The sequence below is a fragment of the Python bivittatus genome, unplaced genomic scaffold (assembly GCF_059951505.1).
Source record: "Python bivittatus isolate LINGU-HERP-01145 unplaced genomic scaffold, Pbiv_v1 ctg000060_np1212, whole genome shotgun sequence".
Taxonomy (NCBI): Eukaryota; Metazoa; Chordata; class Lepidosauria; order Squamata; family Pythonidae; genus Python; species Python bivittatus.
The window spans coordinates 10,471,336-10,498,057 of record NW_028277044.1 but is presented as its reverse complement, the minus strand read 5'-3'; the positions used below and the strand labels follow the sequence as shown (position 1 = coordinate 10,498,057).

Below are 26,722 nucleotides of genomic sequence, written 5' to 3'. Positions count from 1 at the left end.
AATTTATGAATGTGAGAAAGGAAATTATACATGAATGCGTCTAAACTTTTATATGTTAACAGTGCTTTGAGATGAGAACCTGAAAGATTGGCAGTGAATATTATACAGGTTATATGATGCAATGAGAACTATGGATCTAAAAAATAAATCAAGGGCAGGTTTTTTCTGCTTGAAAGAGAAAATAGATTTATATATGAAAGGCAACAAATTAAACCAGCTAGAAAATGCATGGACTAAAGATGAGAAAATCGAGAAATTTTAAGATATACATGTACGTAGGTAGCATGTACAAAGAATTAATGTTTGTTTATTAGCAAATACATTTTAAGTTTCACAGATTAACATTAATTCATATTTGGGAAAAAAGTTTCTGAATTTAAATAAATAGATCATGCACTCGTATGCTAAACTGTGCTTCAGAGCAAGTAGATCTAAACAAAAATATATGATTTTTTTTTAGAATCAGTTAAAATCACTCCTATATCAGAAATTCATGGTATGAATCATAACCAACCATTCTCTAAATAGGAAAGAGAACAAGTAATTCAAGATTTGAAATTAGGTCAGCCATCCACCCAATGCTGATTGGCATTGGGCAGATGGCGTTATTGCAACTGTTTATACAGTATATAAAGTTTTCAGAAATTATTATCCCCCCTTTAAATTCTCTGTTTAATTCAGTACTGCAGGGTAATCAAATTCCTGATTCTTGGCACTATGTCTGGATATGCCAAAGCCTAACAAAGAGAATTAACTGTATTGCACTGACCAATTGCACTCCTGAATCAAAATAAAAATATTTTTATGGCTTATTTGGCACCAAAGGGACAAACTGAATTAATTTGGGCCAAGCTGGATTTATTAGGCAAATAGCAGATCTTATAAGAATTTTCAATTGTATTTTTATGGGAAGTGGCCCTAAAATCCATAGGTTATTTTAACTTTGATATGTTCAGAGTTTTTGACCAACTTCAGTGGTCCTGTTTGTTTAAAGTGCTAAAGACCATTGGAATTGGTTGGCTAATAAATTTAGATAGATAGATAGATAATCAAATAAGAGAAAAATTGTTCACCTTATATAACAGTTGCATAACAAATTGCTAGCTTCTGTTTCACTACATTCCTATAATTCGGAATATTTCACAATAAGGAGGGGTATCAAACAAGGCCACCCGTTTTCATCATTATTGTGCATAATAGCTCTGTAGAAGCAGGACCGGAGACCGATATGGATAAACTTCTTTAGGTACTAGCTAAATCTAGCATTTTGACTCTAGAGTTTGACTCTATTGGAGGTTAATTTTTATTTCACTGGGAGGCAGAAAACTGAAGACAAGCTGCAGCATTATGGATTCTCCTCCGGGGCATTATGGGCTCTGGGACAGGACCGGGCTATGCTAACATTTTTTTAAAAAAATTCATAATATTGTCCTTTGAGGACAGTATTTGGAAACTAATAATTTTCCTTAAACCAGCAAGCTATTTAGATTAGCTAACAATCTGTAAATATCTAAGTCTTTTCAGTGCTGCAATTTCATTGCACCTCTATAGAAAGACTTTGTCCATGTGGTTTGGGGGCCACTGAACCTTTAGCCAATGTCTTGGTGTAACTTTTACAGAGATCTTAGAAACTTGAGTGGAACCCCAACTCAAGACATTCCCTAGGTGTCCTCATGAATTTTATGTTCAGTATCTTTTATTAGACAAAGACCCTAAAATAACATACACAATAATTAAATATGCATTGTTAGCATGCAACACTCGTGAGTAGTTAAGCTGTAGAGTAGTTAGGTAAGTTTTACCAAAGCACAATAGTTCATCTGTTTGAATCAGGCCAAGGAGAATGTCCTCTTACTATATACTGAGGTTGCCTTAGGCATATGGCAGGTTTAAAGAGGGTGAAGGAGCTAGTTGGAAATGTATCCTTGAGAAGAGATATCAGGTTTAATTGAATATCCTTAAACCATTGCCTTAAAGCTGCTTTGCATGTTCATGCTCAACTGTGCAGACTGAGTTAAGAATATCAAAAGACCTGTGATTTTTAATCTGTTGCTTTAGACCAGAATGAAACAAAACTATTGTTAAGGATCTGAGATGTCAGATGTACAGGGGCAAGGTAGATTTTGGGCCTGAATATAAAAATGTGTAACCAAATGTTGGTCTCAATTCTACTGATGCTGGCCTCACACTGAAGTATCATGTCTCACACTCTCAAGTATCATGAGACACAGCAAAGAGCTTGGAGTGTGTACCTAAGAGATTTAGTCTGAACTCTTTCTAAAGGAAAGAAGGGACTGTATGGGCAACCTGGACTCTGAAAAACAGCTCTGCTCTAACTTTGGCTAAGTACACTTGGTGGGCAGCAGAGATAAATAATGCCCCTTTAGTCTAGGAGAATGATTGCAGTGCGGCAGCAGCTTTCTGGACTTTTGTGCTACATATTCCCTGTGCGTTTCCCTAGGGGTTTAAATGATTTAACCTGCTCAATGGGATAATTATTTAACTCCAAATATTCCTTTTAGGCTGTTTGGCAAAGACCACCACCTTGAATAAACGTTCTAAGATGTTGTAGCTGCAGAATTGAATACAATTCACAATCTCCCTCTCTCTCTTTCTTTTTGTTTGAGTGACTAAAGTTAAGTTATAACAATGCCTTACCCCATTTTGTCTAATCTTTAGTTCTAGGTACAACAGTCTGCACAATATACAGGTACAGGTACAATACAATGAGTGCGGCACCTTTTTAAAACATTTGGTGTAATAAGTAACTTGTGGACAAGGATACTTTTCTGAAGTTCTAGAAACTGCACTTTCAAAAGCCCATTGGCAGGGTGTAAGATATTTTTAGAGTATATTTCCAAAAAATATTGTGTAACTTCGTATAAATGCAGGTTGGCTGGAAGTATTTATTTACATCTAAATACTTACATGTTGTTGAACTTTATATTTATTGTAAGAGCATTAAACTGGTTGATCTCTACACTCTATACTAGAAATTAAACACAAATTGACTTCTTACTGAATAAGTGGGTAGCATACTGTCTACATGGTTTGGTGAAGCAGGAGAGGTTGTCCTGGTAGCCCCTGATCTTTGTGGTATCAGGGGGTTTGATCTTATCTCCCTACTTTTTAATGCCTACATGAAGCCACAGGGAGGGATCATTGGATAGTGTGGGGAGTGGTATCATCAATCTGCTGATGACACCCAATTAGACATCACTACTTTGAGCCATGGGGGACATGCCATTGATACCCTTTCCCAAAGGCTGTGCCTAGAGGCTGTCAGGGCCTGGATGGGAGGGGGTAGAATTCGAATGCTGGGAAGTCAGAATTGCTGTCGGTACCTTGGGGTCATCTGTTGTTGCCAGAATGACCTCTGGATGGGCAAACATTAACTGTCAGGGAGCAGGTTTGTGACTTGAGGGTCCTTCTGGACTTAACGGCTCCTACAGGAGCAGCAGGTGGAAGCCACGGCTGGAGGGATCTACAGCAAACTCTGACTGGTGTGCCAGTTGCAGCCTTACCTGGGGTAGGAACACTTGGCAACAGTTGCTATGCCCTTATCACCACCTGGCTAGACTACTGTAATATGCTCTACTTGGGGCTGCCCTTAAAGAATATTTGGAAACTGCAGTTGGTCCAAAATCAGCAGCCTGCATACTTTTGGCTCCTTCCTTTGGGAACACATAAGAGTGGTTTTGTGGGTCCTGTATTTGTTACCAGTTGGTTTCTGGGTCCAATTTAAGGTGCTGGTTTTGATCTATAAAGCCCTTCATGGCATGGCACCTGGAGGACTGCCTTGTCTAATTAGTTTCAGCCAACCAATTACATTTACCAGGGAGGAGCTGTTAAAAATCCCACACTTTCAGGAGGTTCAGCGGGCTGAAGCAAGAAGGTGCTGCTTTCTGTTGTAACACAAACACTGTGGAACAGCCTTCTTGGGGAGAGAAGACTATCTTCTTTCAAAAGCCCTAGAAGACCGAGCTATTTAGGAGAACTTTTCCCTGATTTGATTTGATATTGCAGTCTTTTATTTTTTATTTTTTGATATCTTTGTATTGCTGTGGGTTTTTAGTTTTTGTATTGGGTTATATTTTATATTGTACTTTTTCCTGTGTAAGCCACTGAGAGTTTATTATCATTGTGGTGGCATAAAAATACAATAAATAATTTTATGATTTCTTTATCTTTAAAATAAAGGGACTAGAAATACTATGTTTTAAAAGAAAAGCATTTATATTCAGATGCATTTTACAACCTGTGTCCTACTATATCATACATACTGTTTCTTCTGGGTAAAAATAATAAAGATTGATCTTAATGAAAGATAGGTAAGATTCAGCCCCTTAGATTAAAAATCTTGGAATCTGAACACCCGCACACACAATATTCCACTTGATCTGACTCCCTGACTCAGGAAATATCACCCTAGTCACATACAATATTCAGGTTGTGTCCTTCTTTCTCACATACTGATAAATAAAACACCTGCACCTTCTTATTCTCCCTTTCACCTTTGCTCCCTCATCAACTATTCATGCAGAGGATTTTTCCACTGAAATTCATACAGAAGATATGAAGGTGAAGAGCACTCAATTAAAAAGAAAATGAAAGAATATTTTTCAGTTAACCAGTTTTGACAACTTACTGATTAGTTTGTATCTGTTTGTTTTGGCACGTGGATTCTTCATTGTAGGCCCTGGCACTTTGTTCTTCTTTTCAGTTTCCAAAATGTGACTGGGTTTCCTCCAGTCTGTTGGGAAAACTGTATATTCCTGTTTCCTTTATAAATGTAAATGTCAGGTTTTTTGTATGATTTTCCCCATATTTTCCATTCTGTTAATCATTTTTGTTGAAATATGTCCGGACTTGGTTCATTCTCCTTTGTTTTCCTATGAACAGACTGGAGGACTAATACATGATTATTAATTGAAGGGAAAGAAAAAAGAAAAAAAAATCAAAGGCAATATTGTTTTTATTTAAAATGCAGCTATGATTGTGTAGAAGGGAGATTGCTTCCCATAGTCATTCCTTTCATGAAGCTTTAAAAAAATAAGTGATATTCTTACAATGTTACCTCAGGGTATGTAGTATTTGCATGTCTGTATGATTGTGTGTGTGTGTGTGTGTGTTTAGCTGTGTCATCCTACTATTCTTTTTGTACCCCTTATTCAGCTGAATGTAAAATATCCATTTTGACCAAACAGACTTAAGCAAGGATTAAGGGTAAGCCTGATTTGTGTGTGTGTTTCTTTGTTTATTTATTGTGCCTTCAAGTCAGTGTGGAATGTTTGGAAGTGGTTTGCCCTGGCCGCCTCCTTCCCAGGGCTGAGCGAGGGCGATGGCCCAAGGTCACCCAGCTGGCTTTGTGCCTAAGGCAGGACTAGAACTCAGGGTCTCCCAATTTTAGTCTGGTGCCTTTAACCACTACACCAAACTGACTCTCAAGCCAGAGTACCAAGAGTTATCACTTATATTTTCTTATTAATAATTAGAAGGAGGTCCAATTATTAGGAATGAGCTCAAAATCAGTATCTTAATCTAGCTCTCCAAAATAAATTCTGAGCTGACCAGTCCGGACTCCTGTAGTGAAGGAAGAGGATATTCTATTCATAACATGCTGGCTGGGGAATTTTGGGAGTTGAAGTCCACACATCTTAAAGTTGCTGAGTTTGAAAAATACCGATTTAGAACATACAAGTTCTCCGCTGAAGGAGAATAACTGTTTTCCTCTTTTATGCACAAGAATTGGCATTTTCATCCCTCCCCCTCTTTCCCAGTTTTTCCAATTTGCTGTATTTCATTCTGTTGCTTGCAAATTATTATTTCCTCATCCCTTTTTTCTGGGCCTAAGCTTAATTGGATTATTCAAACCAACACCTTCCTTTTTTATGAGAGTCATGTATTTTATATTGAAGTTTATATTGTTTGATTCAAGTCAGACTGTACATTTCGACAGCTGGTATCACTTGTAGCCACCAAGGAGAAAACCCCCCACCACCACCACTGGCAGGGCAAGTTACTTTATATAAACGGGGAGCAAACCCCACACTCACTCGCACTGATATTACTTAGTTGGGTAACGAAATGTCTGCATACAAATAACCAAGCTCAGAGAATATCAAGGACTCCACAGTTCAACCCTGAGCTACATATATTCTCTTCTGTTTGGAGGTGAAGCAGTGTTTGTTCCTGTAAGAGCTGTAGCAACTCAGGGCAGTGGTTGTTATTCTTCAACATTTCACACAAGCATAAGCAAACACAGTAATGAATCACCATCGGGGGTGTGTGTAAGAGTCTGGGGGATGAAAATGGTAGAAGTGCCCTAAAAGTCAATTACCCCAAATCTGTGCATCTGATGAGGCAAGCGGCAGCTCTTGGAAGTGTATGCCTTTTAATTAAATTTGGGAGTTGGAAAAGCTGCCTCTAGTGTACTTCTGATTGTTTGCCATCATAGTCTAACACGGCTCTCCTCATACAATGTCCCAAATCATTCAGTTAGTTTTATGGCTAAATGGAGATTTAGTTCTTACTGCATAGGCCAAAAATTAAGCCACCATTTTGAGCTCAAATTTGTTGCAGAGTCCTACATAAGTGGAAAGTAACAAGATGAACAGTAAAATTAAGTAGGAGTCTCTGTCAGTATATTTGGATATTTAAGATTTGTATCTTATTTGATCAGTGAATGATGGAAAGAGAATTGATTATAGTCAATTCTGATTGTTTGATTATAGTTCATTTCTGAATGGGTACTGAATCCAATGCCCATTCCATTCAGCTGTGGAAACTATATTCTGTCAAATGTTAATGTGAATAATGTTATTTTCTTGTATCACGTACCTTATGTTTTAACCACATGGGTTTCATTGAATTTGGATGTGGCATGTGTATATATCTCAGTATGTCATAAGCAATTTGTCAGAATGCTTAGGAAGAAAATTTCTTGCTGATAGACTATAGCCTAATTGCTATTCTGTTTCTTCCAGTGCCTTTCTCGAGATGCAGGTGGAAATCTTAGTATTCAGTTTCTTGGAACAGTGGTGAGTAATGCTAAATTTTATCAGCTATTCATAGACATTTTGTAAAAATTTAACATGCAGTTTTCATTTCACATTTCTGTAACCAGATATCAGTATGATCTGGTTATGTATGAACACCTGTGTTTTGATTAAAAGGAGAAAGGAAGCATTTTCTCCATATTTTGGGCATGTTTTTCTTTCCCTCCTTTGCCTGAACTTAATACCACGTCAGTTTTCTTTCTTTCTTTCTTTCTTTCTTTCTTTCTTTCTTTCTTTCTTTCTTTCTTTCTTTCTTTCTTTCTTTCTTTCTTTCTTTCTTTCTTTCTCTCTCTCTCTCTCTCTCCCTCCCTCCCTCCCTCCCTCCCTCCCTCCCTCCCTCCCTCTCTCTCTCTCTCTCTCTCTCTCTCTGATGATTATATAGGATGGCTAAGAGAAAGAACTATGCATTTGGAGAGGAGTTACACAGCTCACCCTCGCTGAATTTCCACTGGCCTTTGTTTGACTTGAAATCTTTGACTCAGCTGAGAGGAAGCAAATTCCTATTTTCATTCCAACAGAACCACAGTCAAACAATAGACTTTTTAGTGCATGCCTTTATTGTTCTTTTTAAAAATATATATGTGTGTGTGGGGGGGGGGGGAGAGTTGAATTTTTACCTGCCATTCTTATGGGAAACATAAAAGTAGTGGGAAATCTAGGGAAAAGCGACCACATAATGTTGGAATCCCTAATAATAATGGAAATTAAAGCTGAGTTTAGTCAAATGCATATCGTTGACTATAATAAATCTTTAAACTCAGAACAACGATAAATAGGATTTCTTGACAGAACAGACTAATAGTGAAAAGTCCAAAATGGGTCAGGGCATATGCTAAAAAATACAATCACAAACATTTCTAGGTAGTACCAGTTGTTATGATGGTGTCAGAAAAACGGATCCTCAGAAAGTAGTGAAGTTAGCAAATGATGCTAAGAACAGATTCATAAGATCAATTTAAAATAGAAGAGAAAACAGGAAGAAAAGAGAAAGTGACAAAGAAGCTATGTATTCTGAGGAATTGTTTACCAAAGTGTGTGGGATGAAAGGATAATCCGCTGAATAGGTTCAGATTGTAACAGTTTTGGGTGGCTGTCTAACTGCTTTCTGCTGAGTTGTTAGAGATATATAAGGAAGCCGAGTTTCAAAGGGTTAGAGAGTTTAAAGGGTCCTGAGAACCTGAGAAAGGAACAAGAAAACTAAAAGTCTTTTCTACTGGTGGTCTCTAAGAAGCAAAGTGAAGAGGAACAGATATGTATCTGTGTCTTCAATACATACTGTATGCCAAGTTTGTCTTCATGCTTGAAAAAAACCTGGCATATATTTACACCAAATGCAAACTCCGTATCTTGTCCTTAAAGAAAAAGCGAAAGGATTGAAATAGCGTATGGCCATATTTCAGGCAATGAGAAAGGACAAAGATTTATCAGTTCAAAGAAAGGACAGAAACAACAGAAACTGGCAGTGGAAGCAACTCTTCATAAGGAAGACAGACAAATACAGGAATAAGATCAATAATCAAAAGCAAGAGACACAGAAGATTATTTTGCACTGCTAGAAATAATAAATAGATTTGAGGCCTTGCAGATGAAAGAGGCTCTGAGCATTCAAGGAAAGAAAAAAGAGACACTGCAGAACAGAAACATAGTAGTAGATCCTTCAAGACAAGAGAGGATGTATCTTTGCTCTATAAGAAGAAAAAGAAAAGAGTCATGATAATTGGTGACTCACTACTATGAGAAATTCAAACAAATGTATGCTATCTAGTCACATCAGCTTGTGAAGTGTGCTGTCTGCCAGAAGCAAGGATCAAGGATGCGACAGAACAAATTTCGAGACTTTTAAGTCCAATAACAAATACATTTTTTGCTAATATATGCAAGAACAAACAGATTGTCATGCATAATAATACATGCTTTCAGCTTCCTCTTCTTCCTCCTCCTCCTCCTCTAATGTCTACAACAAGAAGCACTGGATGGAGTGGGTATCCATAAAACATACTAAATAACTGGCACAAATACAAAGAGACATAATTTTTCTAATCAAATGGAAACACCATGATATCATTTCTAAAGGACTGAGAGTGAAGAACTCTCTACAGTCTACCTACTGCACAGGCTGTAGCCAGTGATGATGCTATATTCTCTCTCAGAAACTCCTAAGCCATCTAAGCATTTTTTACAACATCAAAAGTTAATTGTCAAAGCCATTTCTACCCTGGCACTTCAACTACATCAGGACTTCACCAGGACAAAACAATGGACTTTTACTATAGAACTCACCTTTTTGAAGAAAAAGAAAGAAAACAAAATTTCCAAGGTCCTATAAGGGACTGCTCACCAGAATTGGAGAACTCCACAGACACCAACCCCCCCCCCCCAAAATACTGTAAACCTATCCTGTAAACATTCAGCCAAGCTAAAGAGTCTATTCTGGCACAAGGCTTATCCCTTTGCCTTTTAAACCCACACAAAATATACAGTTCTGTGAGGAACCTTGAAACATTTTTTCATTGTTTGAGACTTAAGGAGTATGTTCAAGGCAAGAAACAAAACACAGATACACAGTCATAATCAAGCCAACACATCCTGGGACAACATACAATTATGAATCACAAAATCGCAAATGCATAAAAAAAACCCTGCATGAATGCCCTAAGATGGATACAACAGTGAATTGGATTTTTACACTGAATGCTTTCAACAACAGGATAAAGCTACAATTATCAATAAAAAATTCCTATATATATTACAGTAATCTTAGCAGAGCAGAACAGAATGCCATCCAAAGCCTCAAGAATAACAATGATATAAAGATCAAATAACCTGACAAAGGAGGGTTAATTGCTGTCATAAATAAGGTAGATTATGTCAAGGAAGCTGAAAAGCAACTCTCCAACACTGTATTCTACCATCTTTTTTCTACAACAACATATAAGAGAGATCTACGCAATCTGTTGAAAGAATTTCTAAGGACTTACAGGACTGCATCTACATGAAAGCACCCAGGAGCCCAGCCAGGCGTTTTCTACTTACATCCCAAAATACATAAACAAGGCAACCCGGGCTGTCTCATTGTCTTAATCATTGTAACTATTAGAATTGAAATATCAGGTTTCATGGAGTCTGTCCTTAGAACTTATGTCACCAGCATTCTCAGCTACGTAAGATACAGACTTCCTAAGAAAACCAGCAATCTCCCTAACACCACCATTTTAGCCACTGTGGATATTGAGGCACTATATAGCAACATATCCCACAAACATAGACTTCAAGCCACTACTGATGACAAAACAGCACACCTTGCCACTACACTGTATGTCTTTGTATTCACCAATAACTATTCCATCTTTGGCAATAGTATGTACCTGCAAATCAGTGGTACAGCCATGGCCACACACATAGTTCCTGAATATGCCAACATTTTAATGGCTGCAGAGAGTAGAGAAGATGGCCTTGATATAGAGGGAAGATCCCTTACTGAGGCAACAAACAGATAAACATTGCTTAAGTTCATCCAAAGATAGAGATTTACAAAAGCACTTAAGGCAGGTGCCCCCCTAATTCACATGAAGATAAAAGAGGGAGGAGGAGAGGGACATTTAGACTTGCAAGAAGTCTGAACGTCCCTTTTGTTTCTAATAAAAGTAGTTTTGGGCCAACATTTTGTCTGTTTCTTGATCTGGTCTACCTTACAGGGCTGACAATGGTTGACCTGGAACAACACTTTCCTGACTCTTCCCCCTTGAAGCTCCTCCTTTACTTGAGATTCAGCTGTTTTGTCAACTGGATCGTGGAAATGAATCATCAAATTCTATCCTGACCTCAACAATTTCCATTCTATTATCAACCTCAGTCTAGACCTATCTACAGACCAAGTCCACGTCCCTGATGTCACTGTAAAGCTACACAATGGACACATAAACACCACATTGTACAGGAAACCTACAGATTGCCATGCAAATCTACATGCTTCCAGCTTCCACCCAGAACACGCCACCAAATTTAGCCACGTTCAAGACTATAATCACATTTGTTCTAACCCACTTTACAGAGATACTGAACTGATGGAATTAAACCAGGCATTCAGGAGACTGAACTACTCACCCAACAAAATCAACAGAGAAATTGGTAGAGCCAGATCAATTCCCAGGGAGGACCTATTTAAAGATAGACCACAGAAAGAGAACAACAGAACTCCACTGATTGTCATTTACAGCTCAAAACTCAAGCCACTCAAACAGATTATTAATAAGCTACAGCCCATACTGGACAATGAGACTGAACTTTATCAGGTACTCAGGGTGACAGGCTCAAACTTGGATATAGACAACCAATCAGCCTGAAGCAGATTCTCACAAGCAACAAGAAAAAATGACAGTGATGCCAACATGGGCACCAGATCCTGCAACAACCCAGGTTTCTACTTTGCCTGACATCTACATCAACAGCACCATCACCATCACAGGCCCCAAAAAGTACAAACAAATTTTCTCCCAACTTTGCAATACCACGACTGCCTAAATGATAAATGAATTTGTGCACTTTCTCTGTTAAAACAAAAAAACAAAATGAATTATTTCATTAGAGGTAAGATTGTGCAAGAAATACCTATACCCCATTTTAAATAATTAATCTACATATCAAATGTTAAACATCTATTAAAATAGTTAAATTTAATGAACTTTGCTAATATGTTTCAAAACAACAGTCTGTAACATAATAATTTAAAAAATACAGGATAGTTGCTTGTTCATAGAACTTTTATGTCTCTTCCAAGAACAAGAAGCAGATAGAAAACGAATTCATTAGCTTAGCAATACTCAAAATTCTGACTTCGGTTAGAGAGCCACAACCCTCAGTTTGAGAATCCCTCACATAATCATTTTCTCATTTGCCACTTTTCCCTGCAGTTCTCTTCAAATGAGCCAGAAGTCTTTTTATAGGGTGCATCTGAAAACAGACTGGGAGTAAACAGCTTGGGAGAATTTCAGGAAGAAAATAGTGGTCAGGGAAGTGATAGACACCCCCCCCCCTTGCTTTCCATTCCTGTACTCTGTATCCAGTTATTCTAGAAAGGATAATCAGGCTTCGTCGCACTTACTTGTATTTCATATGAATAATAAGACAGATTGGCTGGTTGTGTACATTTTGAAGATATATATTATTCTAATGCATTACAAGTATATTATGTTTAAGAGTGTATTTGAATTTCAACCTCTGTAGTTGGTGGTGGAGAAATAAATGGCATACTTGGAATGTAATTGATGGATTCCTTTTTATTTTTATATGGTTCCACTATGAATCTCAGTGACACAAAATAAAATGAAGAGGGTAAATGTAATTTAAATCTCATATTTTAAATTCAATTTTCTTTTTATTGATAATAAATATATTTTATTTCTCATTACTCTGTAGAGCCTCAATGATACAAGTAAAATAAGCATGTTTTTACAAGATTTTAACATCTAGAATGTTATTAATATGACCCTTGACACTACATCACAATTAGATTTCAAAGGAAGCATTTCAGATGTAACAGCGATTAATGACAACCATCGAAAACAATTTTGAACTCCATCAGTTTAACTCAGGAGGGTAAACTTAATATGATAATTTATCTAGTTGAATTGTATCAGCTTAGCAGGGAAATATGCAAATATGTGACCCTTACCTAGCATGTAAATAGCTGCTGTGCTGGTAAATTTATCAGTTCCATTAATGAACTTTGGGGAACTTTGGAATTTTCAGCATTTGTTCCCTTGGAGGCTGGAAACCAAACCTGAACTCATACTGGGACCATTCTGGTCTGCATATTTCCATAATTTGCTGCTGCTACTAATATGACAGCAAGACGCAAATAACTGTTTCTAATAATATCAGATGGAGTTGTGGAGGACAGCATTTTAATGTAGTAAAAGACCTCCCTGTGGGGTTGTTATTGGCACTATAGAACAGCAGTTACACAGTTGCAACAATAGTCTCTTAATTGATTCGTTTAATTAGCAAGAGATGAAGCTTGTGCTACATCTTGTCATCTGAGATCATGGAAAATTATACACAAAGACTCTGTTTGTACCACACATTTTTGTATTTTTATTAAGTATGGGGAATGAAAGTGTCTAGCCCTGTGGAGCAGGTGTTTTAAGGTATATGTTGGAATGTTAAAAGTTTCATTGGTTTTCAGTGCAGATAAATTATTAGAAGCCACTGATGGTGATTGATCTGTTTCATGTTTCTGTTGTAAATGTTTACAGGGTTTGTGGACAATTCTGCTGATGTGGTTTTGGCCTTTATACTCTTAATTTTACTAGTAAGTACTATTCTTATAGTTAGAACTTAGTGTTAGTTTTACAGCTGTGTTTAGCAACCCCTATCACACTGACATTTTATATCTTAAATTTTTATTCAGGTCATTTCATTAACCCATCTATGGTACCAATGAATTCCTTATGTCATGAAATCTCTGAGAAGGCCATTATATAGCCTGGAATGTTAATCTGCTATTTTCAGTCTATTTTTGTTTTATTTCATTTATTTTATGCCACTCTGTTTTATTTTTATACTATATCACCCTATTTTAATCTTTATAGTTTTAGTATCAATAGTAAGACCAATTCTTATTATTAGATTGTAGCATTATAAAGTTTTTACAATTCCATATTAGCAATCCCTATAACTGAGAGCCAGTTTGGTGTAGTAGTTAAGGCACCAGGCTAGAAACTGGGAAACCGTGAGCTCTAGGCACAAAGCCAGCTGGGTGGCCTTGGGCCAGTCCTTTTCTCTCAGCCCTAGGAAAGAGGCAATGGCAAACCACTTCTGAAAATCATGCCAAGAAAACTGCAGGGACTTGTCCAGGCAGTGTCCAGGAGTCAAGACTGATTTGAAAGCACCAAAAAAAAAAAAAAAATCCATATAAATATTTTATTTATTTATCAAATTTATGTAGCTGCCCATCACATAAATGTGACTCTGGGCAGCATACAATAAAATATTAATATATTGAAAAATATAACTTAAATAGTATATTATTATATTAATTAATTAATTAACTTAATATATTAGTAATATAACTATATCTGACATTTTCATCCTTTGGTTGGCTGTAATTCTATATAGTTTATATTTTATACTGGTTTATGACCAAATAAAAATTGAGAACTGGTTTGACAAATTCAGATTAATAACAGAGGCCATCTGCCTTATGGATCTATTCTCCTTGCACTGCTCCCTTCTTCCTCCTGTAGATGTGAATTGAGTTTGATCACATTGTCCAGTAGTCAGTCCTCGTTGCTGTGTTGGATTTCCATGTGTGTGGCTGGTGAACTGGACTTGTCTGCTTCTCTTTGAAATGTACAGTGTTAATACAGTCCTGTGTTTGTGTAGGGAAGAAGTCTGCCTCAACAGCATTGTTTTTGTTTCATTGTAATAGAATATCCTAAAAAATGGGGGCAGTTTTAAGGCCAAATGGCGCCTCCAAACAGCTTCCAGGTTTGGAGAATGTCTTGGTCATATTCCTTCTGTGGGAGATTTACAATTGCCTTATATATTTTTTTTACCACCCTTGCCTTTCTTCTTGGTACGGTCATGGATTTCCTGTCCAGTCCAGCAGCGTATCAGTTGCTGCTCTGTCTTCTGGCTTAGCTATATGCTGTTCTTCTCTGGGTCAACAGCTAGACCTGTTCTTGTTTTGAAAATGAAGTTCCATTGCAAGGCATTGGGAAGGAAGGTACTATGCTTGTATAATCAGGGAGTAGAGTTTCCATTTCATTTCTCAGTTCCATGATGGCAGCCGCCACCCAGGATTCAACTGCATTTCTACTTGTCTACAGAAATTGCAGCTTGTTGTCTTCCTTGCAAAGGGGAAACTACATTTTAAAAGCTACCCATGCAGCTGCAACAGTCTATATAGCTGAGGAGAGGGATTACGGGCCCTTGGCTTGAATCCCAGGCCTGTTGGCATTACTGGTTACATTAACTGTGTTTAAAACAGTCTCTTTAGAATTGGCCGTGGGGTTTTTTTCTTAGAAAACTCCAAACTGGGAACGCATTGCAAAATTTTTTCCCATACTGTTTTCTTATTCCAATTCACTGCAAAGCGGATATCTTTCCCCACCCCACCATGTGTCACTTGAAGTACCTTCAGAGTCAAGGAACAGCTTAGAGAGGCCATTTTCTGCAGGAAACCAGTCCTCTTATCGATCAGGGTTCACTGCAGTTTCTATATGTGTTTTTTTTCCTTTTTTTTTTTTTGAGGCAAAAAAAATGTGGGTCTTCAAGTTAGTCTTCACTCTTGGCAACTGCCTGGACAAGCCTCTGCAATTTTCTTGGCCATGCATGCTATTATTTTTGCTTGCTATATTTATATTCTACTTGCCTCCAAGAAGCATAAGATGGCATATACGATTCATCCCAGCCCCACTTTTATCACTACAAACAACCCTATGGCGTAGAAGCAATGTCCCTTCTTTATTGCTGAGCATGGATTAGAAGCTGGATTTCCATTGTTCTTCCAGATCCATACATAAGCTTTTTTAGTTTGAACTAGTATTTATATTTACTCAATACATTGCTAAATTGTATAGGAGTCCATGTGAGATCTTATTATACAACAGCTACATGAAAAACGGTATGATCTTTTCATCCTTGTATCATTTATGATACAAAAAAAAAGGTCTTCAGCAAAGATTGCACCTTACTCTTGGGCAAAGCTGGACCAAAATATTTTAAATAATAAATTACGTTTTATGCTTCCAAGTTATGCCTATCAATTCATATCTGGAGAAAAACATGCTGGGCTACCTAGTATTTTCCAAAGGATTTTTTAAAAAGTGGAAGTTTTGGGTTAGGTCTTGATTAGCATAGGAAATCACATGCATGTAGTCCTTCTCCTGAGTTTAGCAAGCATTAACACAATACATTGTAATGTGAGTAATAGATCTGTAAAATGTCCTTCCTATGTGTCTTACTCTTGCGCTTGATTATTTGAGCAGAATGGGGCTAACCAAGGAACTAAGGAGGATGCAACAAAGAAATTCAGTAGTAACAAAGCTGGTAAACAAAAGAGTGCTTTAATACAATTAGTAAATGAGTGCATAAAGAAATAAAGATGCAAAATTTGAGCAGGACAATAAACTTCTACCAATTACCTTTAAACGATATCCTGTGAGAGGATGAGAAAGAAAAAGAGTAGTGGGTTTTCAAACATCTGTGTGCAAGAGTAAAGTTCTCCCATAGGAAGATGAAATCTCTTTAGTCATTTATAAATTTGGAGATAATATATGACAACAAAACATAAGAAAAATTTGATACAGATTTTTCTGTTGGCTGGAGAAAGAGGGTTTTCTTTTTAATTTAAAGACGAAATGGGCATTTCTAGTTCTTATTTAGGAAGCTATTGGAAAAATGTTCACAGTCTTCAGAATAAAGGATTGATACTTCTTAAACAGTCAAAATACAACTGGAAGAGAATGAGAAAAGTCTAAGGGGAAGGTAAGGGCTTCTGTGAGTGTGGGTCAAAAAAGAGAGGATAGTGGCCAAGATCAAAGCCCCCCTCCCCTTTATAAGCAGTACAATATATGTAAAAAGGCGGGGCTTTGATCATGGCTGCCATCTTGACCTTTTGACCCTCTCCCTTCCAGATACTCCTGGAAGGTTGAGCATAGATTAGCATTCAGGATGTGGAATTTTGCTGAGTGTGTATTCTCTTGGCCTTCTGAAAGCAATAAAGAACTGCAGAAATAAGGCCCAGCTGAAAATAGGATTCAAATCCAAATGGCAAGTGGTTTTTCCCAGGTACTAATTTGGAATCATTTTCTAATTGACCCATAAGGGCAGAGGTCATCTTCTTGTTGAATGATAAGAAATGGATAGGGGAGAGCAGACTTCAGCTCAACCTTGGCAAGACCGGGTAGCTCTGGGTTTCAAGGCCCTCGGGCTCTGGGGATTTTTGATCTTTAACTCTGCTTGAGGATGCATTTCCCTGTCAAAGTTGGTGTGTAATTTGGGAGTCTTCCTGGACTCTTGACTCCAAAGATCAGGTGGCAGCCACAGTCAGGGGGCCTTTGCACTGGTTTGTCTTGTGCTGCAGTGTCATCCACTCCTGGACTGGGAGGTCTTACTCACAGGGACTCATGCTTTAGTCACCTCCCATTTGGATCACTGTAATGCACTCTATGTGGGACTGGCCTTGAAGAGCACTTGGAAGCTGCAGCTGGTCCAGAATACAGTGGCATGAGCAGGTTTTCTCATTATGCCTATATAACACCACTGCTTTGTGAGCTGTGCTGGCTCCCAGTAGGCTTTTGGGTGCAATTTGAAGGGCTAATCATCACCTAAAAAGCCCTTCATGGCATAGGGCCAAGCTACTTGTGGGTCTGCCTTTCTCCCATTGTTTCTGCTTGCCCCACCAGATCTAACTGAGGGGGAGCGTGCTCTGGGTCCCTTCTATCAAACAGTGTCATGTTGTTGTATGCTGGAGTCATGCTTTCTCAGTGGCAGCAGCTGCCCTGTGGAATAGCATCCCCCCAGAGATTCAGATGGCCCCAACCCTGTTAGCCTTTTGCAAGGCATGGAAGACCTGGCTGTTTCTCCAGGCATTTTAAAGGTGGGTAGATGCGCTTTGTTGTTATTGATGGATGCGTTTTTTGGTGAATGGGATTATTGTTTATCCTTGAATGCCCGTGAGTTATATGTGGCAGGTTTTCTGTGTTTTAATTGTTGTAAGCCACCACTTGTGTGAGATGGGCAGCTGTATAAATCATATAAATAAAGAAATATTTCAGAAGGGAAATAAAAATATATCTGTCAAATGCAAAGCTTCTGAAACATTCTCAGCCCTGATTTGGGATAAACTGTTTTTTCAATTCATTGATGGATGCCATAACAGCCACATTCTATCTGACATGTTGGCATTTGTATGCAAGCTCAGTAAACAAGGAGTAACTACTCCTTGTTAATATTAAAATGTTCCACCAATATATAAATACAGAGGAAAAACACTCTTCTTTGAACGCATTCTAGAATGTGAACCGATGAGAGCATCAGTATCTCTGTAGCATTATGCAGTGATCACCAGTTGGTTTCTTTGGACCCTCTGTCAGTGACCTTTGGCTGTGACTTTGCTGTATACAAGTATCCCTTTCTTCATGTGTAAAGGCTAAAAAAATTAAGGATATCCTACATTAGTTCATGGCCAGACTGGTTGACTGTAAGAGCCATGCCTATTGTCTTGCATGCCTTTAAAAATTCAGTAGCAGAAATTATTGCTAGTTCTATTATAAATAAATAGGGTGCTATTTCATTTTGAAATTAATATCATCAATATATTGTTATTCACTATAGTAAATGTCCAATAATATAATTTAAAAACACCACATGTTTCCAAAGCCTTTAAGGAAACATAATAAGGAAATTATAAATTTCAGGTGTCTGGCATTAACAACTTGAATTCTCTACCAAACATTACTAAATAGTTGGATGTTAATGGCAAGATTGCTAAAAATGTAAATAAAAAAGCTGCATCAATTTTTGGCATAAATAGTTTTCAGAGTACACCTGAAATAAAAATAAAATTTAAAATATCTTATGCCTTGTTTGTTATAAAAGTTTATTCCAGGCTATAGTCCAAATGACCTGAACCTGATTTAAACTTCTTTTATCATGGGTTGTACTGAAGAAAGAATGCATGGCTTCTTTTTCCTTAATAATTGAACATTTGAGGATTAGAGGGCTATGGAATATAGTTAGAAATAAGTAAGGGTAAGTTAATTCAATGCAGTTTGAAGAGACCCATTTTTAACTGACAGATACATAGCATTCATAATCTGTAAGATCAGGGGCTATGACTGCATTTGTTGGTGATTGTAGTCCTGCAAAGGGAGGGACCACATTCAAGAGACTATGGAAGTTTGTTGTGTATAAATGGATGTGATATAGATCAGAGAGAGAGATAATAAAGTGTGGGATACTCTGCAAATGTTTTGATTCACCTAGTCTAATGCTGACCACCCACAATATAGAGTATGGCTTGTGGGTATCTGACATCTCCACTGTTCTTGTACTTGGAAAGTAGGTGTAGGTAGCACAGTACGGAGGCTAATATTGTAATTAGAAATTTTACATATTTTTGGTGCCAGTTTGGTATAGTTGTTTTATTTTTGGAGCCAGTTTGGTTGTAGTAGTTAAGGCATCAGGCTAGAAACTGGGAAACTGAGTTCTAGCCCTACCTTGGGCACAAAGCCAGCTGGGTGACCCTGGGCCAGTCGCCCTCTCTCAGCCCTAGGAAGGAAGCAATGGCAAACCACTTCCGAAATCATACCAAGAAAACTGCAGGGACTTGTCCAGGCAGTTGCCTGGAGTTAAGACTGACTCAAAGGCATGTGCGCGCGCGCACGCACACACACACACACACACACACACAAAATTAGCTTGGTGAATCAGAAATTTTGCATATTTGTTCAGGTTCTTCTGTAAAACATCTTAAAGATACATCTTGTTTCAATGCAATATGGTATGCTTTTCAACATTTAAGCTTAATGGATTTGCTCCTGTTTACTTTGGCAAACATGGTAGCCTTGTTAACTGAGGAAACAGGTAGTGGAAAATCCAGTGAATTATTTGTCCTACCTTGGCATGTAATCAGGAAAACACAGAAAGGCTGGATGGCACTGTTCCTGGTTTAATTTTCTGATGTCACAAATTAGTATAATGTTTTTCTGTGTCTTTCCTTAACCTAGAATTTTGTAAGATATATAATTAGTAGGATACGTAATATATATTACATGCTATGCAAGAAAGACACCTTCTTACCTCCAACAAAAAAGCATCTATTGATCCAGTTTTACTCTTGTATGGGCTTTGCTTCAGTAAATATGTTAATGCAAATAGACTTAAATGTAGAGAGAAAAATGACCCATTAGTTGACTGAAGACTTTTGGTTATTTCCGTTAACTTAAAAATATCTGTAGCTTAACAGATTAAAAAAAAATGTGCATGTGCAGACTTTGGTAATAGTTATGAGAAATTAAACCCAAAAGGAGTAGGACAAGTTCTTTTTGGATACATTTCTCACATTACATAAAATATATAATTTCAGATTCTTTTGTTTTAAAAATGTTTCCTTTTCTTCCATCTTCTACTTATTTAATAGTGTTTTAAAGGCTCCCTACCAGCTTAGCTGACACAGATGGTAAACATTTTTACTATAGAACACCAACAGTGAGCACTGTATCACAGAGGTAGTTTTCTTAGCACTGTGCTTGTTCAGATGTGCATAATCACTCTTGTTCTCCTCTCTGTTTTCTAGCCAGCTCAAAAAACAAAAAAACAAAAACAAAAAACCACCCTGAATAATTGCAGTCTGATCCTACTGAAATCACAAAGATATTGTTTAGCTCCCATGGATGCTAGAACCAAAAACTGTATTACTAGACTTAATATAGGTCATTAATTTTGAAGCTGCTTAAAAAAACACAACTAATTCAAAAAATAAAAGTCCATCAGGAATCATCTGATCTATTGGATAATTTAAATTAACAGGTGTCCTCCAGATTAGATAGATTACAACTCCCATTATCCCCAGAATGTGTGAATGGTGATCATAAAAGGTACCAACTTAAGGGAAAACTAGCTCAGGTGAGTCTGGGAACAAGTCTGGGAGCGCTCTTTTTCCTGCTCAATCACACATGGAAGTACCAGAAGCATCACCATAGTTGACCAATCTGCCTCCTTATTATAATGGATTAGGTACCAATTTATCAGTGCCTGAATCAAAGAGAGTCTTCTAATGTGGGACTAAGTCAGAGTCTGAAGGCCAAATGCTACTAGAATTCTAGTGTACTATATTGAATAAGGACTAGCCATGTTCTGAACCCTATGTTGTATATTTTATAGAGGAAACTTCTGGTTTTGTCACTGACCATGTAAATATAAACTATTCATTTAGCCACTAGTGAGTGTTGGCAAAACCATATAAACTAGGCGTTTAAGGTTTTATTTTTAGTAATGTCAGTAAGCTAAGAGGATTTCCTATTTATTATACATTTGTGACAATACAATGAAGAGCTCAATTATGCCTCCAGCCTCATTATAATAGATCACTTTCAACTGTGTAGAAGCCACAGTTAACTTTTAATATTATCTGCAAAATGTAGTCTTTTCTTTTGGCACAATTACTTTTGCCATCTGTTTAGTAATAAGCTGTGTTCGATCATTTTCTGTTTTGATTCCCAAAGCTCCTCTGGCTTTGTCTTAATTCTCATAGTTACATACAAAAGTATTTAAACACCCCCTCTCCCTTCTTCTTCTTTTTTTGTAATATGAGGATTTTTTCCCCCTTTTCTTTTTGTGATATGGAGGAATATCAGGAGTGTCCTGCATTTCCGGCCCAACTTTCAAACATTTTCTGTACTAACCTTTTTACTCTCTGGAGCTGTAGCTGACATTTACTTTAAAAAAAGCCTGAGCAAGTTTATTTGAACAATGTAAAGTCAAAGAATCAGCAGCAAAAACAAATATTTCTAATTCTTGTGCTTTTTCTTTGGTGTTTACCTTGGAGTCAGTGTCTTCCTTAGATAAAACGATTTGATATTAAACAGTTCCTCTAATTTTACAAAGCTCTGTTTCTTTTTATGGCAACACACACTGTGCAGGAAGGTCATTATGCTGAATGGGGCGGGGGAAGCTGTCAGCATAAAAGAGAAAGTTAACGTTGCACATGTTGTCTTTGTTTATGGGGTTCCTGGAATGTGTTGAGGTTCATTCCAAGAAAGGGCTTGAAATAATTTGTTGCAATGTGCTGGACACCTACTTCATGGGGTCCTTCAACAAGAAGAGTCATTTTTGTTTAAAAGTATAGTTCTATAAATATATTAACCCAAAGGGTGTAGAATATTTAACAGATTTTGTGAAAGAAGAAAACACACTGCGTAGCTGCATCTATTTATATTTGTTCAACCCTCTTATTCCTTACAGTTTAAAGGGGCATATTGATCTTGCATATAATCAGTTCCAGCTGTAAAAATAGAAACATCATACTCATGCCCACTTATTCCTGCACTTTGAGGCTGGTAGGAGTGTAGATGAATGCTACAGTGCATGCATAATATACCAATATTTTTTTCTGATTTCCTGTGGGGACCAATGACCATATGTAGAGATTGAGATGTTTTTCATGGCAAGAGAGGGAAATATTCCATGATGAACATTTCACCTACTGAATTGTAGAAATGTGGACTATTTGGACATTCATGGATCATAAGAATTCTTAATGAAATTCTTTTGCGCAGGAATAAGGTGCTGGGCTTAACAAGTTCAGCATTTGGTTGTTAAATTTTAAATGACAAGTAGAAGAGATGAAAAGGAAGGTGACTCCCCAGGAAGCATTAGACAGGGCCATCAAAAACAAATTCCTCAGACAACTGAAGCACCTGCTTGAGGAATTGATCTCAAGAAGAGTCTCTCTTTTTTTTCCTGTGATTGAATCTGGAAGACCAGAGAAAAGTTGTTCCATCTCTGTGATTTAAGAAAATGCCTACTGAGTCAGAGACTATCCATAAGGAAAGCCCTCAATTAATTTCTTTCTTTCAGTTAATGGCTGACTGAGGTGATGTGTGATTTATGTCTTGTAAAGAATAAAGGGCCAGGCAGTTTTATATTTCTGCTGTGCCAGAAGACAGTTTAGGCTGACGTAAATCCATGCAGCTTTTCATTCCTATGACTCCCTGGCATGAAAAGGAAATTAGAAAATTACAAATGCTGAAAACATAGCAATCTTACATCACATTCCCCTAGCATCCTTGACAACATGGATGATTCAGTGAGTTTGCATTCTTCCGTCTTTAATTTTGGATAATAATAGCAGCTTGTGAATAAGTGACGGAGTTTTTGATAAGTGTATGCTCTTCAGCCTGCCTTTCTCTGTTGAAGATCATAGTGACTGAGATCATACATGTCCTTCTCTCTGGAGAGTTGCACTGGAAGTCTTGTGTGCAGTGCCAGCTTGTTTCATGTGGCTAGAATCTTGCAGGACAAAAAGAGTGTTTTGCTGCAGTCATGATGGCTGGATAAGTAGGAAAGAAGGAGGGATTAGCCAATGTAAGTGTCCATATATCATGGGGGAAGGGAGGCATAAGAGACATTTGCTGAACATTGCTAGTTTGAATCTTGGATTCTCCCATGCTTGTTAATTGTGAGGTTTGATCATGGATTCTCCCAAGCTTGTTTTAGAATCCTAATATCCTCTTAGTTTTGTGTGTTGAATCCCAAGGAAGAATGTCCTCGGAAATCTCTGAGAAAGTACATGTTAGCAATCTGTCTCCCTGTATCCTAGGTCAGATTCCAAAGAATAACAAGTGTGATGCAATTAACCACACATCCTTATAAAAGCAGATGGTGTGATTAAATAAATGTATTATGTAGTGGATAAAATAATAGAATTTCTCAGTTTGTTGGAAACTACAGAGTACTATAACCACACCAACTCAAATGTTATAGTGTATAATTACAGTACTTTTAAGAATTATAAATTTGGGCAATGGGAAATGCAACATTTTTGCAAGTATTAAACTTATATAGAACTCAATATGATTAAAAAGAAAGTATTTGGGGTTCAGATACTATCTCCAATATTAGGCTTAAGTCCTTTGGATGCTTTATTTTTGAAATACAGGATTATGCTTTCATATAAAGCTAGAATTTTCTATGAATAATAGAAATCAAATACCAAAAATAAATATAGTGTGTCTGCAGAAATCACTATTTACACTGATCATGCTTCATCAGTTATATATAGGAATGACAATGTCAGATCATCTGAAAACGAAAAATACGAATTTGCTAAGTCATACAAGAAACATAGTCTGAAAAAGAAATCAAATAATTAAAAAAAAAAAGGTAACATAATTGTTTGACCAAACTGTAGAATTGTGAAGGGGGGGGGGGATATTATAATGCCCTGAGAAGCCAGTTTACTTAGGTAAAAAATAAAATGAAACCTTAATAAATAAAAACACCCCAAACTGTTCTGATTTCTTTGTTACTCCTTTTTAAAAGAGTCTACTGTGCTGAAGTGTTCCAGGCAGATTCTGTAGCACTTTCATTTGTTTTTAATCAAAGCCCTTGCTTAAGGTCCTTCCTATCCTACATTTTGCCTTCCTGCTGTCTGTCAATGTCCTATTCTATCCTGGGATACCAACATGATTAAAACACAGTTAATACAATTGTTACACTTAAAATTCTGAACTTTTTAAACATTGGGATTGATACTGAAATGATATATAAAAGTTGGTACATAAACATACTAAATATATAAACACATGGTATTAATATTTGTACAAGACCTCCTTGCAAGCATAACTGTAGCTTCATCTAATTATATCACCATTTTACTGATTTAACCTCACAAAGTCATTGCTTCATTAGCTGTGCCATAGATTCAGTCTGAAGAAGGAGCATAACACTGAGAAGAAGGACCACGTTTTACTGCAACGATTGTTGGGTGCCTGCTTTACAAGAAAGAAGGACCCCAAACAATAGAAAAGCAAAGATTTTTATAGAAGTTGAGGGCTGCAAGGTGGGAAATGCTAGGGATCTGATTTGCTGGCCAGTTTGGCGTTACTTCTATTGTCATGCAAAATGGGTTTTTCAGGAGGGCAGCATTGCTGGCGAAGTCCATTGTTAAGGGAGATGGAATGTTGAGGTCATCAGCTGATAGGGGATGAAAGGTTGGGGTTTCTCTGTGTTGCAATTTTCTTATAAGGGCTACACGTGGGGGCTGTACTGTGAGCTGGTGAGGAGGCTTCTATTCTTTGATTTAGATGGGATTGCAGGGGGGCTTTGTCTGGGACAGGGGGGTTCAGTTTGGGCCTGGTGGGATTAGGCAAAGAGATGAACTGGATTTTGACCCTGGTCATATCTAAAAGACAGGGAGGAAAAGGGTGCAACCTCCATTTGATTTGCTAGGTTTCTTTTCTCCATTACAATTTGAATATCACTGATGTGATACTTATCATTGTTCTGGAAATTAGCACAAGAAAGTGCTACAGGCAGAGATGAAAAGTGAGATCTCCACTTCCTCTCTGATAGCAAGGATCCTGAAACAGATGTTTATGTTTATCAGCTAATGCTTGATTTCTAATAAAACCTCTGGCGGAGCCAGGATGGGGATATGCAACCATCATGGTTCTTCTTGATCTCTTAGCCAGTTTTGATATCTTCAGTCATAGTATCCTTCTGGCCTACTGTATATGCTGTGATTGGGAGTCATGATCTTGTGGTGGTTCTCATTTCTCTGTGGTCTGGTCCAGTAAGTGTTGATAGGAGGGGAGCGTTTGAGCCTGTGACTCCTAGCGTGTGGGGTACTTTGGTGCTCTGTAGGGGTTTTGGACCTCTTCAGAGTCAGGGAAGTTTCACCTTTAGTCCTGAATGGAATTCCACTTTCCCTTTTGGGACTGTGTGCAGTTTGGAGGTCTTCTTGGAAGTCTTTCTGGACTTAGAGCTCCTGTTGAAGGAACAGGTGGTTTAAGGTCTTTGCACAAATCCACCTTCTGTGCCAATTGCACCCTTACAAATCCTTCAGACAATTGTGTTTTGATTACTCACTCATGGACTACTGCAGTGTACTGTATGTGGGGTTGCCCTTGAAAACCACATAGAAGCCACAGCTGGTCCTGAATGCAGCGGCACAGGAACAGGTGTATCTTGTCAGGTCCTTGTAACACCTTTGCTCCATGAGCTGCACTGGTTACTGGTAGGTGGCTGGGTGTAATTCATGGTGCTGGTTATTACGTGAAAAGCCCTTCTTGGCATAGGGCCTGGTTATCTAAAGAACCTTCTATAGCTTCTGCCTGGCCCATATGATGGGTGGAGTTGGTATGCTTCATCTCCCATCCATTAAGCAGTTCCACCTGAAAAAGAAACATGCCTTTTCTGTTGCAGTTCCTTCCCTCTGGAACGCTGTGTTCAAAAGACCTCTGAAAACCTGGCTCTTTCCCCAAAGAAGTTCTGCATGTTTGATCATCTTTTAATTATTGCTACTGGCATTTGAGTGTTCTTTGTTTTAACTGTTTTGTATGGTTGCTTTTACTATATACTGTCCAGAATTATCGTAGAGTTGGGCAGCCGTATACATTTCTAAAATAAATAATGAGGTTAATGGAATCGTAACAGTGGCTTGGAGTATGGAGAACATTTGGCCGAATTGTTATGTCATAAAAGTATGTGTGTTAAAATTGTCTGAACATGTAGTTACATGTATTGCATCACTGGCTGCAAGTGGCTGAAATAAAGATCAATGAAGATTTGTTTTCAACACTTCAGAGTGGTAGAATAAAATGGAATATTTCTGGCTAAAATTGTGGATGGGCAAAATAGTTTTGAGGCTGATCAGCAACTAGGGTATTAATCACTATTAATTACAATTAGTATCTCAAACAGTTGCACTATTGCTCTGGGACAGAAAGTAGGCTGCTATGCTAATTTCTTGCTGTAGGCTTTTCACTAGCATCTATTTGGCTGCTATGGAATAAGAATGCTAAAGTATATGAGCTTTTGATCTTGTCCACCAGATTTTTAGGAAACTAAGTTTAATGATGGTTTGATATTTGTTTTTATACTGAACTGCAAGCAAATTCTAAATGTTTCTGTCGTTTTGGTAAGCATGAGGAAAG

General features: G+C 37.6%; 1 protein-coding gene across 3 annotated transcripts in view; it reads left to right on the top strand.

Moving 5' to 3' along the window:
• Window positions 1-26,722, top strand: part of PCCA (propionyl-CoA carboxylase subunit alpha) — a 279,110-nt gene that overhangs the window by 206,060 nt on the left and 46,328 nt on the right. For all 3 annotated transcript variants that reach the window (XM_088136492.1, XM_088136491.1, XM_088136493.1), the window contains one exon: window positions 6,987-7,040. In XM_088136492.1, the coding sequence (XP_087992618.1) occupies window positions 6,987-7,040 (54 nt within the window). The remainder of the gene's footprint in view (window positions 1-6,986; window positions 7,041-26,722) is intronic.